The 17,893-nt window shown below is 35.9% G+C and overlaps 1 protein-coding gene across 2 annotated transcripts in view; it reads left to right on the top strand.

Annotated features, from left to right (window-relative positions):
• Nucleotides 1-5,248: 5,248 nt before the first annotated feature.
• Nucleotides 5,249-17,893, top strand: part of LOC306885634 (uncharacterized protein) — a 431,626-nt gene continuing 418,981 nt past the window's right edge. Inside the window, exons 1-5 of one of the 2 annotated variants that reach the window (XM_079442295.1) lie at nucleotides 5,249-5,345; nucleotides 11,353-11,516; nucleotides 15,703-15,734; nucleotides 15,856-16,134; nucleotides 16,288-16,533. In XM_079442295.1, coding sequence (XP_079298421.1) covers nucleotides 11,356-11,516; nucleotides 15,703-15,734; nucleotides 15,856-16,134; nucleotides 16,288-16,533 — 718 coding nt within the window. In that variant the 5' untranslated portion in view covers nucleotides 5,249-5,345; nucleotides 11,353-11,355. Of the gene's footprint in view, nucleotides 5,346-10,631; nucleotides 10,734-11,352; nucleotides 11,517-15,702; nucleotides 15,735-15,855; nucleotides 16,135-16,287; nucleotides 16,534-17,893 lie in introns of those variants that run through there. The other variant, XM_079442294.1, reaches the window with a different exon arrangement.

The following is a 17,893-nucleotide window of genomic DNA, read 5'->3' as shown; positions in this document are numbered from 1 at the left end:
TGGTCTGACTAGTTCTTAAGACACTGTCTTAACATAGAGACTAAGTTTATGCAACTGGCCCCTGGCTGTGTCTGGACTCATAAATCTGCACACACACACACACACACACACACACACAGCAGTGAACACACACACACACACACACACACACACACACACACACAGTTTTATCAGTCATAGGTTTGTGCAGCTAATAGACCACACATCTTCTGACAGCTCAATCTGCTTTGATAGAATAACCAGCAGAGGGCAATAAAGACCGATCCTCCTCCTCCTTCAGACTCCAGACATTTTCTGAAAAACTCTTGAGCTCTCATCTGTGAGAATTATACTTTCGGTTTAGTTTTTACTGAAATCTCGCTAAACATGCAGTAGTTCTTCAATTTAGACAGCCAGAGTGTAAAACCCATGCAGAACTTTTACTATGTAAGTTTTTATCCTTTCAAATGAAGCTGTGTTTTTGTGTTATTATACATATAGTTTGATTGTTTGTTTGTTTGTTTGTTTGTGGAAAGTGCTAACTAACCTGCTAATGATGCTAACATGTTTATTATTATGCTGATGAACAAAGAATGTTTTTTTTATTAGTAGAATAATTAATGTAATTATTGATTTTTTTCTACACTGTTAACTCAATTGTAATCAAATGATTTCCTGTTAGCAGGTTACTATGACTGTTTGTATTCATAAACATTTGGGTTTGACGGATCATGTTGAGTTGAATGATTACACTGAACATCTATAAAATATAAAGATTCAGATTATAGTTTGATGTTTCTTATATAAGACCCACATGTGAATGAATCCTTAAATACAAGTTAAACTGTTGTGTAGCATTGTGTCTCATTCTATCAGTCAGTAAAGTATTGTATTGCTGTATTAATCTCTGTGTGATGTGTGTCTGTATCTGTGTTTTCTCATCATGTTCAGATGTTTCAATCTTCTTCTTCTGCTGCTGTTTTGCTTCATCTATCAGAGCGGTCAGTGTCATGTGTTTTATTATAAATGGTATTGACTTTTAGTTCCAGGTAGAGTTATTCTAAGATATAACAAGATATTTTGTTGATATTTATGGATTGATGGTAGAATTTTCACAGCATATTAAATCATCACACACTATGACATCACTGACTTATCTATGCAGTTATTAATTAATATATTAATAAATATTGTTTGGTCTGGCATCTGCTTTAGCTTTGTTTGGACCCTCTTATGATCAGTGGGACCCCTGTGGAGAGGGTGAGTAGCTTCAAGTACCTCGGTGTAAACATCTCCGAGAACCTGACTTGGACTACACACATCCAAACACAGGTTAAGAAAGCCAGGCAAAGACTGTACCATCTGCGACAGCTGAGGAAATTCAGGGTCTCACCAGCAATCCTGAAAACGTTCTATTCAGGGACCATAGAAAGTGTATTGACTCAGTGCATCTCAGTGTGGTATGGAAACAGCTCCAATCAGGACTGCAAAGCACTACAGAGAGTTGTGCGCTTAGCTGAGCGCATCTCAGGGTCTGCTCTCCCCTTTCTGCAGGATATCTACCTCAAACGCTGCAAAAGTAGAGCTGTTAAAATCTTCAAGGACTCTAATCACCCTGGTAACCGTCTAGTCACTTTGCTTCCATCTGGTAAGCGCTTCCGTAGCCTGATGGCAAAAACTGAGAGACTTAGGAGGAGCTTCTTCTCCCAGGCCATCAGGCTCCTAAACTCTAACTCTGTGTCATAACATCACTCGACTCCATGTAAATATCACCATATCAATAAGCTATTCATAATTTTTCTCTACCTCATATTGCTGCTATTTAAATACCTTTTGCACATTCCTCTTATTACTAAGTCAACAACATACTGACCTGCACATTTATATATATTTTATTTTATTTTTTTCTACTTTTCTTTTTCTTAATATTTGTATACTTTATAATTGCACTGTCCTTGGAGCGGACCTGACCTATACATTTCACTGCTGGTTATACCCTGTATACTTATACTTATAATTGTGTATGTGACAAATACAATTCTTGAATCTCTTGAATCTTGTTTTGTCATGAATGAGGTCTGTTTGTGAACTCTGAAAGACCAATAAAACACAAAACTGACTCATAAGATGAACAGTTCTGAACTGATGAAAGAACAGGGACACTTTAGACATATTTTCATACTGTAATGTTTCTGCAAACTGCATCATTTTATTTTCATGAGAAATAACCCATGGCTCGAACCAACAACCTTAAACGTTACAAGCATTTCTGATGTTAAATATTGAAGAAACTCCACCATCAGATCACAACTGCTGAAGACACCTGAATAGTGAAACATCTTTAGCAAAAGTAAATCCAGTTGACTAAGATAACTTCCCTAGAATATTTTATGATGACACTGATTATGTGTATTTTTTCAGTATTGATTCTTTGTATTGAATGAATCTGTAGGAACCAGCACTATACCGCTGTCAGGAAGAAAAGGAGACAACATCACACTGCCATGTAGATTTGAGGCCAGAGAGATTTCTGATATTAGTTTAAACAATGAGTCAGAACTCATCCCTGTCTGTCAGACTGAAGAATGTAGTGGACGAGTATTTAAACAAAGAAACTGTGACGTAGTCTTCAAGGACCTGAGCTTCAGTGACGCTGGGACATACACTGTAAAAACAATCTGTCAAATTCACGGTATAATACTGGCAGCTGTGGTTGCCAGAATTCTACCGTATAAAATACAGTAGCAACATTTTTGGATTTACGGTTTTAACTTAAATTTACAGTTAAATACCGTAATTTCTTTAACTGATATAATCTTAATATATCAACCTATTAAAGTACTGAAATCTGTTTTGTTCTTTTGAAATACTCTGATAACCACCAAATGCAGGTGATGATGAGAAAGTCACATGATGAGCCAAAGCCCATCACAAGCAACTTTTAATCAATAACATTTACAGAAGGTGCAGATGCAGTGTCATTCATACAAGCACTAAACACCATCATGGTGAGACTCCTTAAAATGAAATAAGCTATAAACATTAATTTAACAACATTAGATGTAACATACAACCCTAATAAACATAACTGATAAGAAAAAACTAAGAAGAAACATAGTTATTTCAAAGAAAAAACGTCAAATTCAAACAGAATTTGAAATGGAACGCAGGGAATTCTGGGAACATCAGTTTACGGTTTTTCCCTGTAAATTTTACAGGAAGTTTCCGTTAACCATGTAACAGGTTTTTACCGTAGCATTTTCACAGTTTTTTACCGTTAAATTACGATCATTTTTTACAGTGTACTTTTTGAATGTCTTTTACCAGAATGATCTGGCAAAGCTGAAGCGACAGATCAGGACGTACCAATTTCATATTCAGGGTAAATTAAAAACCATTCAAACTATGAGCAGCTGCTTTCCAGATCTCCTTTAATAATTGTGTGATATTGCATGCAACCAGCAGAGACTCTGAACGGGACACTAATATTCAGATTAATCGTTTCAAATATGAGTTTTCTAATGTCTGATTTTATCCACTGATAAATGATTATATTTGTTCTCTCTTAAATATATGCTTATGCTGTTTCTCCTCAGAAGAGATCTCTGTGAAAACAGGTGAGGAGCACAAGTTAGATGTTCTTTCCAATGCTAATCAAGTAGTGCACTGGACCAAAAACAAAACAAGCTGGAGGGAGGTTTGGAGCAAAAGCAGCGGAGCTCAGAGCGATCAACTGACCGACACTGATGGGACTCTGACCATTAAAGAGTTTACAGCCAATGATGCAGGAACATACAGAGCTCTGGACTCTGAGGGAGAAATCTTGATCACAGTAACAGTCACAGGTGAGAGAAACTCAATGGATGTTTAGAAATATTAAATGGACAGATGAGGTTGATTCATCATGATTTTAACAGCAAATTAATGCTAAACTGTGACTAACCTTTTGATATCCTCTACAGAATCAGATACAGAATCAGCGGGAAAACACTACGACACAGATGATGACAAAACTGAGAACACAAGACAACATAGTAAGCAAATCAAGAGGCATTGAGAGCTTCACAAAATCTTTAAACAGTGAGGTTTAAAAAAAACAAACAAACATTAAAATGTGTTCTCTTCCCACCTTCTCCTTCTAGCTGTTGGGTTTTGGATTATGATTGTTGGATTGACTATAGTTCTGCTGGTTCTGGCTTTGATTGTGATTCCTGTAAGAAGCAGTTTCTGAAGAAGAGCGTTTCATACTGAGGGACCCAAACTATAAAGAGGGCCCTGAACCCAGTGAAGCCAGCGGGTACTAATGCCTTCAGAACCAACAGGATTCTGTTAAAGTATTTCTGCAGCATATATTTAATTTACAAAACATATGAGCATTTACACTGCACCTGTACACCAGCTCTGTGTTTAACTGGATCTGCATTTAGTTAAAATGACCTATAGACTGGTAACTGAAGGATTACCAATCATAAATCATAGAGGAATTATTGTTTCTTTTGAATTCATCAACTATTGTTTCTTAAAAAAGAAAGTTTTCACAGTTAAAAAATCTTATCACTGAGAATGAAGACTGTGCATGCATGTATATTTTGTAGCATTTTATTTTTACATGTTGCTGTATTTTTAATATGGCTTGAGCTTCATAGTGCCAACATCATCTACTGAGAGTTTCTCCTTTCCACTGTTGCTTTTGTCTGTTTAATAGAGCATTTGCTTTATTTCCAGAGTGAAAGGAAATGCGTGTACCACGAGTGCCGCTGCTGCTAGTAAGCTTTTTTGGTTTTTAATTGCAGTGTTGCCAAGTCTTCAGTTTTCCAGCGATTTTTGACTAGGTTTTATACTGCTGCCGTGTCTCAAAGCTGGTTTTGTTACGGACCTGCAACCGTCCACACAAGAGATGTTCAAGTGCACCTTGTGTTTGGACACAGTCCGATTGCACATCACATCTCACCAGTGTGATAGCTACTTGAAGTGCTGATGCCTGAACAAGACCCATGCATAACTTTAACCATGTAAGTTTTATTTATTTATTATTATTTTATAAAGTCAGCTCAGTCTGCTTTGATAGAATAACCAGCAGAAGGCAATGAAGACCGATCATCCTCCTCCTTCAGACTCCAGCCATTTTCTCTGAAAAACAAAGCTCTCATCTGTGAGAATTATACTTTCGGTTTCGAACCGAGCTGCCAAGTGACGTGATTTCAGAGAACTACGCAGTAGCCTCCCACCGCAAAGATCCAGGGAACTGTGGTTTTGGAGAAGTGTTGGTGAGTCACGAGACCCACACTGTCGAATGAGAGAAGAGAACAGACTCGTAGTTTAAGAGAAACAAGACGAAGCCATTTCGGAGCCTCCACAAGTAATTTGTGTAGTTTTCTGCTACAGTTTTCTGCGCGCTTCTAACTCTGCTCGCTTTGTCTGTCAGTAAATCAGCAGGTGTGTGTGTGTGTACAGGGACGGATTTACCTCTTATCGTGATAAAGGCTAAACAAATTGTTCCTTATATTAATATCTATAGCTACCCCAGCAAACAAAAATATTTCATAATCAGTGGTAATCGCAATAGGCGCTGATTTGAAGTTACACAGTCATGTTAAATGAGAACATTAAAGTTTCTTTAGTGATTCTGGCTGAAAACAGCCACGATAATGTGAACCGCATGAGTATTGTTTAGACTAGTCTTACAAAGTTGGTCATTTAATTTGGCTTCTTCAAGACTGGTCTTAACTTGGTAAATTAAGTTATGAAAAGGTAGATTTTATTATTTGAGATGTAGGAATGGTGAAGAGAGAGAGAGGGCAAACATTTTTAATTTTAGGTCAGCATTGCCGTCTAATCAGTCAATGTTGTCTTCAATAGCCTGCATAGCACTTCATCTTATATAACATGGGATTTTGACCAAATATATTCAATCTTGATTTTTGTAAAATGTTGCAACAGGATTAAAAATTACCGTTTAGGACATATAAGGATATATATATCCAAAACTAGAGTCACTTATACTTCACTTATAACCCGATCTGTGCTATGTTCTCACCTTTTTTCCCCTTTACCTGTTTGCATCTCTGCCTAGTGTTGGTAGGTTTAGGAGAAGGTGTGGCAGTCAGGTGTGGGATGCTTAATCTGGCAGGGGTGCAGAATTCAGCACAACAGTGTCAATTCAGCACCATAGTAATTTACTCTTCAGTTATTAACACTGTACAGATAGCCAGTGGTGTTTTGACAGAAGTGTATTTATTATGGCCTATACGTTAGGGCTGTGTATCACCAGCAAAGTCACGATACGATACGTATACTGATACAGGACTGCACTGAATTTCACATCAGCAGAATTTAGTAAAACAGCTGTTTATGAAACACTGCATACTATAGGGCTATGCATTATGAAGGCCCTCCATAACTGTACCACAGCATAATATAAGTAATGGCATATGTTTAATGTTTACATTGAGCACTCCCCACCAGATACAATATTCTGATTGTTTGCATCTTGTTTTAATAATGTACTCGTTCTAATAAATTAATATTGTAATGTACTCATTCTAATATACTATATTAAAAAAAGTCATCTTTACATTGCTGGTAGGTTATGCATTTGCACGTTTAGTCACTCAAACAGACATTCAGCAGCACAAACTTCTCAGTGCCCTGCAATTTTAGCAATAAAACAGCTTAAATGGAGACTGCACCCCAAAATACAAATGTTGTCATTAATCCCTTATCCCCATGTCGTTCCAAACCCCTTAAAAAGCTTCGTTTGTCCTCATACTACAATTTAAGATATTTTGGATGATAACCGGGAGACTTGTGTCTCTCCCATTGACTGCCAATAGTCATAGTAAATTACACTGTCAAGGCACAGAAAAGTATAAAAATAGTCCATCTGCCATCAGTGGTTAAATCTGAATTTTATGAAGTCACGAGAATACTTTCTACACCAAGAAAATAAAAATAATGATATTTGTTCAAAATTTGTCTCCTCTCTGTCTCTCTGTTATTCTCTGTCATCAGTAACGCATGGATACGTATTGTACGTTAATTTACTCTGATTAGTACGGAAACAATGTATCAATGCGTTACTGATGACAGAGTAACACACTTTGCGTCCACGGTGACAACATTTTCATTTTTGGGTGAACTGTCCCTTTAAGCCTCTGTGTTTTAAAACTACAATCATCCAATGTTTCGTGACTCAGGATATTTGTGTTTTACAATTTATAATGTTCATATTTAGGGCCCAAGCCAGTAAGGCGCAGGGCCCTATTGTTCTTCTAAGGATTATTATTATTTTTTTTTTTTTTTTTTTTTTTTTTTTTTTTTTTTTTTTTCAATCATCCGGGCACTTTTGGGGGCCTTAACGTGCCCGAAAACTCTCGAAAATTGGCACGCACATTGGAACCTGCGGCCATTAGGACGCCGCTGAGGCTGGGACCCGGGCGTGGCACAGGGGCTCTACGGCGCCCCCTGGAAAATTGTCAGAAAACTTGATGTATAGCTCACACATACTTGCACGTATTCATATGAAACTCGGTACACATATAGAACTCATTGAGCTGAACAACTTTCACGCAGCATGTCTTAGGCTCCGCCCAACAGGAAGTCGGCTATTCAGGGCTGTTTAAAAAGCGCATGCTCTGGAATTTGATATACTCCTCTGAGGATTTCCATACGATTGCCACCAAACTCGGTGAACATGATCTCAGGACATTGGGGACGCTAAATTGCGAAGATATTTTTGATATGTCGAACGGTTTGCCCGTGGCGAGGCGATGAAGTTATGGCGAAAAATGAGACCCAGGAAATGCCTAATAACGTCCACACACATTGTATGATGTAGATCAAACTTCAGTGATTTGTTCGTTGTATGATGCCGATCGGATAGATGTGACTATTATGACTGAAAGTTATAGCGCCACCAACTGGCTGCAGGAAGTGTGTCGTTTTCAAAATGCTTTGAATTCAGCATCTTATTTTTACTCGATTTGCTTCAAACTTCACCAGAATAATGTCAAAACACGGCCGATGTAAAACTGTGAAGGGAATATTGATATCTAAAATTATGTTGCCATGGCAACGTGTCAAAGTTGAAAATTCGTTTCTGGTGATTTTGAGGCAGATAACATGTTTAGAATGTCATGAAACTCAACACACATATGAGTATTAATGATAGTTAGACACTGGAAAAAGCTCATAAACGGGCGTGGAAGAGGCACTCTATAGCGCCACCTTTTGTCAAAAATGAGGGGGTTAGTTTTAGCTACAGACCCCAAACTCGGTACATAAATTGTTCTAATTAATCCGGACAACTTTCTAATTTACAGTCATTAGCTACGACCAACAGGAAGTCGGCTATATTTATTTTAATGTGGGTTTTTTTTAAAAACGGGCTGTAAACAAATTAATACTCCTCCAAGCAGAAACACGGAAATCACACCAAACATTTTTTATCATGATGCCAAAATACTGAAGATGCTAAATTGCGGACGGATTTAGGATATCTTGAACGATGATTTAATGGCAATTTATTAAAGTTACAGTAAAAAAGATCATTTTTTTTTTTTTTTTATCTTTTAAGAGCAGCTTCCAAACACTTCATAAAAAATTACATACACAGAACAATACAGTCTGAGGATATGTGATTAATTTCATGAATTTACAATACACTATGCAGAGGAGAAAATTTGAAAACTATCAGAGAGTTAGACTTAGACTGCTTCTGAGTGAGAGATCCCTGTCAGCCTGCAGCTGAGTGAGGGGTGGGGGTGGGGGTGGGGTGTGAGTGACTGTGTGAGTGACTGTGTGGATTGAGCCAGTGGGTGAGAGAGAGAAAGAGAGAGAGAGGGTCTGTTTTTTAAAATCTTTAAAAAATGCTTATAAATCATTAAAGATTTTGATAACACTTTATAATAAGGTCTCAATTCTTAACATTAGGAAATGCATTAATTAACGTGAACTAACAATGAAAAATATATTTTTTACAGCATGTTAATTCTTCATTGATAGTATGAACTTACAATGAACTAACAATGAACAAAATATTTTTAATATTAGAAAAATAGTCATGTTCAAAAGATAAAACTTTAAAATGTAATAATATATTAACACATTTTGGAATTGATTTTGATCAACATTAAATGGTATATATTTATTAATGATGTTAACTAACAACAGTTAAATAATGTTGTTTTTTAACATTGGTTAATTCACAAATAACATTAAATATTAACAATATATTTTTTACTTTATTCATTTGTGTTAGAAAAAATTATTCATGTTAGTTAATGGAAAAATAAATCATTAAAAAATGCTTATAAATCATTAAAACCTTTGGTAACTATAATAATTTCTCATTTGTTAGCATTAGTAAATGCATTAACTAACATCAACTACCAATGAAAAATATATTTTCACAGAATTTAAAGTTTTATATGTTGTTCTGTGTGTGTGTGTTTCACAGAGTTGATGGTTTGGATTAACCCTTTAATTGCCGTATCCCTTAAAATCAAACTGCCAGAGGGTTACTGTGATGCTTGTGCTCGCTGGGCACCGTTTTATCGATGCCACCGGGGTGGCGTATGCTGACGGCTTGGGCCCGTCATCGCTGCTCGCAGCTATATTCATATTTATATTGTGAGGGAAATACTTTGATTTCAAACTCTGCATTGAATTTATTTGAACTAACAAAGACAAGTAAACAGTCAGTGATAAAATAATAGATCAATTACAAGCAATGCAGGGTTTTTCTTTCGGTCAGAAACGGTCTTCAGTGGTGGCTGATGGTCATCCTCAGTAAAAACAACTCTACCCACGTGATCTACGAGCCCAATACTGACAATACATTAAAAAGAAATGCAAAGAAACAGTTTGTGATTTTTATTTATTTCTGAAATATAAAACAATCACTGTCAGGACATAATAAAACAAAGTGCTTACAACTAATTTATATATACTCGTCACCATTACCAAAGTAGATTATTAAACATGAAGAACTGTTCATTGTTTACACTTGGTTGCTCATTTATGTTATAATACATACAAGAATAGTAATTCTCATACTATATCTGCACATATTATGATGTTTCTGTAGAGTTTGTTTCCTCCGCTTTCACAAGCAGTGAGGCGTCATTAGTGAAGTAAGAGATTGTGCATGTGCTTGTGTGTTTATGTGCATGCTTGTAAGGATGAAGTGCATATTAATGTAAGGTTATGATGATTTTTAATTTTTTTACGTTGAAACAACACTGATTATAATGTTTTGGTATGACGGCAGATATGAAAGTTTAGTTATACGTGTGATCTATGATGGTACAATGTTGCCTGAGAGCAACAGCTGGATATGAAATGTTACTTTTTATTAAATATGAGATGTGCAATACATTAAAAACCAGATCATTCTGTTTGTTCAAGTGTTTGGTTAAAGAAATTGATGTTTCAATAAATGTTTATTTTTTCTGCATGAAAATGTCAAATGTTAATTTTCTGTTGTGGTACAATGTTGCCTTGAGGCAACAAACTTTAAAAAAAACGAATAAAAAAATAACGAAAATGTTTATTGATATTGTTATATTTGTTGCATTTGCCTGAGTAATATCCGTTACTATTTTTTAGTTTTTGTCCTGTTTTATTTCTTAATTTATTTACTCCAATTGAAGGCCCTGTAACCCAGCAAATCATTCACGGGGAACTCGAGTGACGGATGGGCTGGATTTGTCCAGAAGTCTGTCTTCAGCCTGTGAGCAACTGAAGATAAAGAGGTAGGACGGCTGTGTTTTTTGGAGCTAATGTAATTTAAACTGAAATACTCTTTTTATGCACTACAATATGATGAGGCTGATCTCAGATTGTCATTAAAAAATAATATAATATATAATGCATATAATAACACTTATGATTTTATGCATGTGACCCCCCCCCCCCCCCCCCCCCCAGCAGTTTGACAGCACTACTGGCGAGTATCCTCATAAACACAGTCGGTTTTGTCTTCAGTGACTATAAACAGTTGAGAGAGAAAACCCATGAGTATCAGTATATTGTATCCGTGCACTGTGTCTTATAACAGCAGCCTAATAAAGCTGTGCCGTCTGCCATTAATGTTAATCAAACAAAAGACACAAACCACACATTTCAATTATAAAAAGCTAAATTTATTATTTTTTACTACAAAAAAATTAAATTAAAAATTAAACCATTTAATTAGAATTACACATTATACCAGACACTTAGGGCAATCTAGATAAATTGATCTATTTAGTAAGTGTAAAAACTATGCAGCAGTCCTTAATGACAAAGAAGAAGGGAAATTTTAATGCTTTTGACATGACACTTGTTGTTTTGATATTTTTCTACATGCTATTGTATCTTTGTGATTCACAGGAGATGGAGGAGATCTGGAGGAGAAGGACAGAGAGGGCAGCTATCATGGGGCTACACCAAAGAGGCTGTGAGGAAGGAAGAAAAGCCAAGAAGAGGAAACACTCCCGCAGCAGGAACAAGCCTATGGAGAGTCTGAGGAGTCGCCTGATAGTTAACCTTCTTTGGTGAGATCCTTTCAGCTCTCACATTGTGATCATATTTTATGTGTAAATAATGCAAACAATTCTAAGTTTTTAAATGGTGTTCAAGAGTTTTTGGCGACAGTGATTGTTTAGTCAAAGAGCCAGGATAATTGGTGTCAATCCTGACCAACTGAATGGCTAAAGGTCATATTTTACTGCTTTGCCCCCCCTTTTTTTATTTATTTTTTATAACTGAGTTGTAAACTCTCATCAGGTGAGAAACACAACAGATCTGTAGCTGCGCTCTATGGATTATGTAGCTCTTGACCTCCGTTGGAGTGACCATAATTGGTTTTAATTTACAAGAGAAAAAACCCATCAAGGAGAGACAATCCAAGCTTCTCTCTCCATTCATATGTATCTGTGTAACCTCCAGCAGTACTGATTTCCAAAGATGGTGTTCAGTAAACCCTTATGTGCATGTAGCAGTAGTGGTATGTAAGATATTTTATATTCACCTGTGAGTTCAATATGCTTACCTGCTGTTAACAGGATGCACAGAACGATCGGGCCAGTGCTGCATCCTCAAGAAACTTCATCATTCTCACGTTTTAACTCTTGTTTAAATATTAAAGTGTTGTAAGCCATTCAAGCACAAGACAGAGCAAGAGAGATTTCACTGGTTCTGTGCACACTCAGCTCAAACAAAATGAGTTCTCTTTCACTTCTTCAGTAAACGAGCACAATATTATGTCTGGATGGCTGTCTTGACGAGTATCAATATAAACACTGTATTGGCTCACATGCATAAGCAATTGCACTTATTATGAGCTCAACAGTGCTTTCAAGTTCATCTTCCTCCATTCCTTCATTTCAAAGGAAGCATGTGTTCAAAAAGTAAAAAATAGTTAATAGGTAATAAAAATAGATGTAAGTGAACAATAGCTTTTAAAATTACTTAAAATACATATATAATGGCAATGAGACAATAATCATTAGTCCAGATAAAGCATCAGAAGCAAGAAATCATATGGTTTTATTGAACAAAACTGTTAAATACGCATAACAACAGAGGCCTGCAGGATCAATCTGCACGATCTAATCGAAACATGATCTTGTTTCATATTGACCAAGCACCATTTAATTCAAATGACCACTTAATCTTTAATATTTGGCCATTTATTTAGGACAGAAATGCTACAGCTGCTGTAATTAAATGAATATATGGACCTCAAACCGTGTAACTCAGAGAGTGAGGATTTGAGCTTTTATTTTGAAATCTCGATGTATTCTCCTGTGTTTGTGTAGATTTATAAATGATTTACCTCACAAATCTGATGAAATGGCACACGGTGCGTTCCCAGATGAACGTTATAATAAACCCTAACTCACAACAACATGCAGAGATGAGTTTGAGATGCTCCACACATAAATGATACGTTTCTGTGGAAATACTGTGAACAGAGGCGCACGTGCTTAAACTACATGCATGTAAATAATTAAAGCTCATATACTGTATTAGAACTGCATCGCATATAATTATTTAATTAAATCATAGCGTTTGGGAATTTACAATTATGCTTATGATTATGTTTTATGGATTCTTGTCTGTGAAATGCGTCACGTATTTTGCTGGTTAGTCGAAGCAAGCAAAAATCGACTAGTCGACTAAAATCAATGAATCGCGACAGCCCTAATAGATATAGATATAGATATATAATTAACACAGTGAAGACTAATTAATCTACAGGATGTGTGTAGCGTTTCTTATTTATTGTAGTTTTTGTCCTGTTGCTTGTAATTAGTTTCTTATCGTTATTTCATCACTGACTGTTTATTTATCTCCAGTGAGCTTGAATCCCAGATCCACTTCTTCTTTTGAGGGATCATTGATCGAGTTAATGTTAAGTTTTTAACCTCGTAGATTTGAGTTGATTTAATAAAGCTATTAACTTATAATATCTTAGAGAGAAACTGCACTCATTATCTGTGTGGTTTGGAAAATACCTGTTAATTGTACAAACCTGAGCCACTCAACCTTGAAGGAATTGCGTTCTCTCTTAATATATACAGTTGTGGTCAGAATTATTGAAACCCTTGGTAAATATGATCAAAGAAGACTGTGAAAATTAACCTGCTTTGTTAATCCTTTTGATCTTTTATTTAAAAAATTCACAAAAAGCTAACCTTTCATTGGATAATAAGAATTTAAAATGGGGGGAAATATCATTATGAAATAAATGTTTTTCTCTGATACACATTGGTCACAATTAACGACACCTTTTTATTCAATACTTTTTGAAACCTCCATTTGTCAGTTTAACAGCTCTAAATGTTCTCCTATAATGCCTGATGAGGTTAGAGAACACCTGACAAGAGATCAGAGACCATTCCTTCATCCAGAATCACTCCAGATCCTTCAGATTCACAGCTTCTTCTCTTCAGTTCACCTCACTCATTTTCTACAGAGTTCAGGTCAGAGGACTGGAATGGCCAGCAGAAGCTTGGTTGTGTGCTCAGTGACCCATTTTTGTGTTGTTTTTGAGGTTTGTGTTTGGATTATTGTACGGTTGGAAGATCCAAACATGGCCCATTATAAGATTTCTAATAGAATCAGTCACTTATTGATTTTTTATCTGTTGGTATTTGATAGAATCCATGGTGCCATGTGTCTAAACAAGATGTCCAGGACCTCCAGCAGAAATATAGGCCCACAACATCACAAATACAGCAGTATATTTCATTGTACACATGGGGTACTTTTTATCCCTGTGTTCACCAAACCCATCTTGAGTGTTTGCTGCTAAAAAGCTCATTTTTTAGTTTCATCTGACCATAGAAGCCAGTCCCATTTGAAGTGCCAGTCCTGTCTAATAACTGAATATGCTGGAGATTGTTTATGGATGAGCTAGGAGAATTTTTCTTGAAATCCTCCCAAACAACATGTGGTGATGTAGGGGCTGTTTGACAATTTTTTTTTAAGGTTTTCTGACCCCGAGACTCAACTATTTTCTGCAATTCTCCAGCTGTGATCCTTGAAGAGTCTTTAGCCACTCAAACTCTCCTTCTCACCGTGCATTAGGACGATATAGACACACGTCCTCTTCCAGGCAGTTTCATTACATTTTCTGTTGATTGGAAATTCTTAATTATTGCCCTGATGGTGGAAATGGGGATTTTCACTGCTCTAGCTCTTTTCTTAAAGCCACTTCACTAATTTGTGAAGCTCAATTATCTTTTGCTGCACATCAGAAATATATTCTTTGTTTTTTCTCATTGTGATGATGATTAAGGGAATTTGGGCTTTGTTTTCCCTCCTATTTATATTTCTGTGAAACAGGAAGCCATGGCTGGATAATTTCATGTTCATAATCACCCTAGAGTGCTCAAAATTGTGAATATGAATGGGAGTATACTTCAGAGATATTTTACTCTTAAGAATTTCTAGGGGTGCAATAATTGTGTCCAACGTGTGTTTGAGAAAAACATTTATTTCATAATGATATTTCCCCCCATTTTAAATTCTTATTATCCAATGAAAGGTTAGCTTTTTGTGAATTTTTTAAATAAAAGATCAAAAGGATTAACAAAGCAGGTTAATTTTCACAGTCTTCTTTGATCATATTTACCAAGGGTTCCAATAATTCTGACCACAACTGTATGTGAATAACTGACTCCAGGACTGTCTTCAGACCAGAATCATGCTTAGCTTTGTATTGATGTAATTAGTGAGCTCTGTTAGAGTATAATTACTGGTGTTTTAACATGTAAGCGGAGCGGCCACAAACTCCATCCAGTATTGAAGCTGACGTCTGATGATGAAACTGCACTGTTTTCTTCAGTAAACTGATTGCATCTCTGACTCCTGGTCTTTGTTCATCTCCTGGTCCTTGGGTTTTAACTAAATTAGTCTCTTTTAGGCTTGTATTAGTCTGATGTTGACATTGGTGACAAGGATTATGAAAATTCTATTGTATCAAAGATTTTAATATCATAATCTTTTTAAAATAAAATATATATATATCGTGATATAAAGTTAAGTCATATTGTGATATCAGATTTGGTCATATCTCCCACCCCTAGGTCCGGTGAAGTTTGTGTTCAGTTTCTTCTCATATGATGTATAGAAGTGCTGAATAACTATAACATTGTCAGTGTTTCTGTACAATATTCTTTACTTCAGGTGAGATTTGAGGAACATATAACCACCGTTTTCTTTTTTTATCAGGTGCCTGACTTCTCTGCTGTTCCTCTTGCCTGGTGAGTGTGTGTAATATAAAGAAAAAATATTTCTAAATAGGATTGGTGACATTAATAAGATGAATAAATACCACATCATTGTCAATATTGTGCAGTGATTTAACACTGTTTTTATTTGTAGCCGCGTCTTCATTAACTGTGGAGGGACTAAAGGGCAGCAGTATTACCCTGCCGTGTAATTCAAGCAACAGAGAGGATTTAACCACTCTTCTGAGATTTGGATCCAAAATTGCTTATGGTCCCAATCAGCATGAACACTTCAAGGATCGTGTGAAAGAGAGTGGTAGTTGTGACCTCATTCTACAAGACCTGAAGACCACAGATGCTGGAAAATACATCTCTACAGTGTATGCCAACAGTCATCTCCACGACATCTACAGTTATGATGTCCGTGTTAAAGGTAAGGTCAAAACTGATTTAAATATTGATTTGAGCTTTTGTTGCTTTCATTTAGTACCAGTGTTTATTTTATATTATGTTACACCAGTGTAATATCATCCATCATCAATATTATAAAAGTACCATGTCATAATTATGCTGTATTTCTCTTCAGATAATTTAACAGGACAGACAGGTGAAGAGCTGATGTTTGATGATCTGCCGCATGAGGCTAAGAACGTCACTCATTTTACAAACCCAGGCTGGACAGAGGTGTGGAGGAGAGGACAGGGTGTCCTGACTGATCGACTGACCGACAATAATAGCCGCCTGACCATTAAACACTTCTCATCCAGTGATGCAGGAACATACAGAGTCCTGAACTCATCAGGAGGAATCCTGGTCACCGTGACGGTCACAGGTGAGAAAACTGATGAATGTTTAGAAATATTAATTAGTGGACAGGTGAGGTTTAACCTGTTAACCTTCACCCCCATTTGTGGCCTCGCAGGTGAAAATAACCTACCTAAATTAAAATGGTAACAGTTTGTGACAAAGTGTGCTTACACAAACAAATTAGGTATCTTTGGAAAGAAGAGACTCTGGGCTTTACTATCTATCATCCAGAGTTGATAATGCTCAAAAAGATAAAAAGTTATAGGCACTGACGTGCCTTGAAAAATATTTTTCCAAACTGAATGTTTTTTTTATTTCATGTACAAATACATGAAATAAGTCCTGGAGCAATCCAGAAAAGTAATGGATCGAAATCCATGTGTCTCATGAGTTCATATTTCAAATTTGAAGAAGATACCATGAAAAAGGAGATTCCTGCAATATTTTTTCTGAAACTAATTATAGTCCCCCCCACCCCCCTGTTTGAGGAAAAATAACCACCAAATGGATTGCAGAATTATACAAGCTATTTTAGTCATTATACATATTCCTGCATAGTTTTTTAACTATAAAATAATAGACAGATTTATTTGAGCACTAAAAATACAAAAATAATTATTTGAGTAATAAAAAAGGAAAAAAAATAGAAAACAAATGCTTTGTATATAGTATGTATACTGAAGTATTCTGATTGCCAGACATGGTCAGTAATCACACGCTGATGTCTCTGGAAGCAGCAATAATGATCCTTACAAATATAATCTGACATGTTTTATTGATATCATATACAGATTGTGTAAATAACTTTAAAGTTTACTCTGCTCTTCTCCTGTTTACCGGAGACTTACACGCTGGTCTTAGCGGAGCTGTCAGGGATAGCATGAGGGACAAAGTCTATAAGTGTTGGTAAGTGCAGTCAGGGAGGGAGGAATAAATTATAATAATTAGTTACACGTGTTGAATGTGTATAACTGAATTTATATATAAAAGGCTGTTAAACAAGATGAACAATCACTTAGAATTAATATAATAATTTAAAATTATCCAGTTGAGGCCAATATCATCACCAAAGTTATTTTCCCAACAGTAACTATATTTTCTAAAGTTTGTTTTCTTCATATATTTTCTCCTGTTTTTTTGGGGGGGTTTTTTTATTTTGTTTTCTATTTTTCGACTGGTTATCCACACTCCTAAACATGAGAACCAGTGGGATAATAGCACAAGCAGCTTATACAAATTCAGCCTTTACCACACATTTGTATTAGTGAGAGCTGACCAGAGATGAATAAATGCACTATAATCAGGATTTTCAAATGTTAAAAAATACATAAGTAAAAAACTGACACATTGACATAAAATAGTTTTATTAAAATAAATTATATTCT

This window comes from Barbus barbus (genome assembly GCF_936440315.1).
Source record: "Barbus barbus genome assembly, chromosome: 19".
Taxonomy (NCBI): Eukaryota; Metazoa; Chordata; class Actinopteri; order Cypriniformes; family Cyprinidae; genus Barbus; species Barbus barbus.
This window is presented reverse-complemented; position numbering and strand designations above follow the sequence as displayed.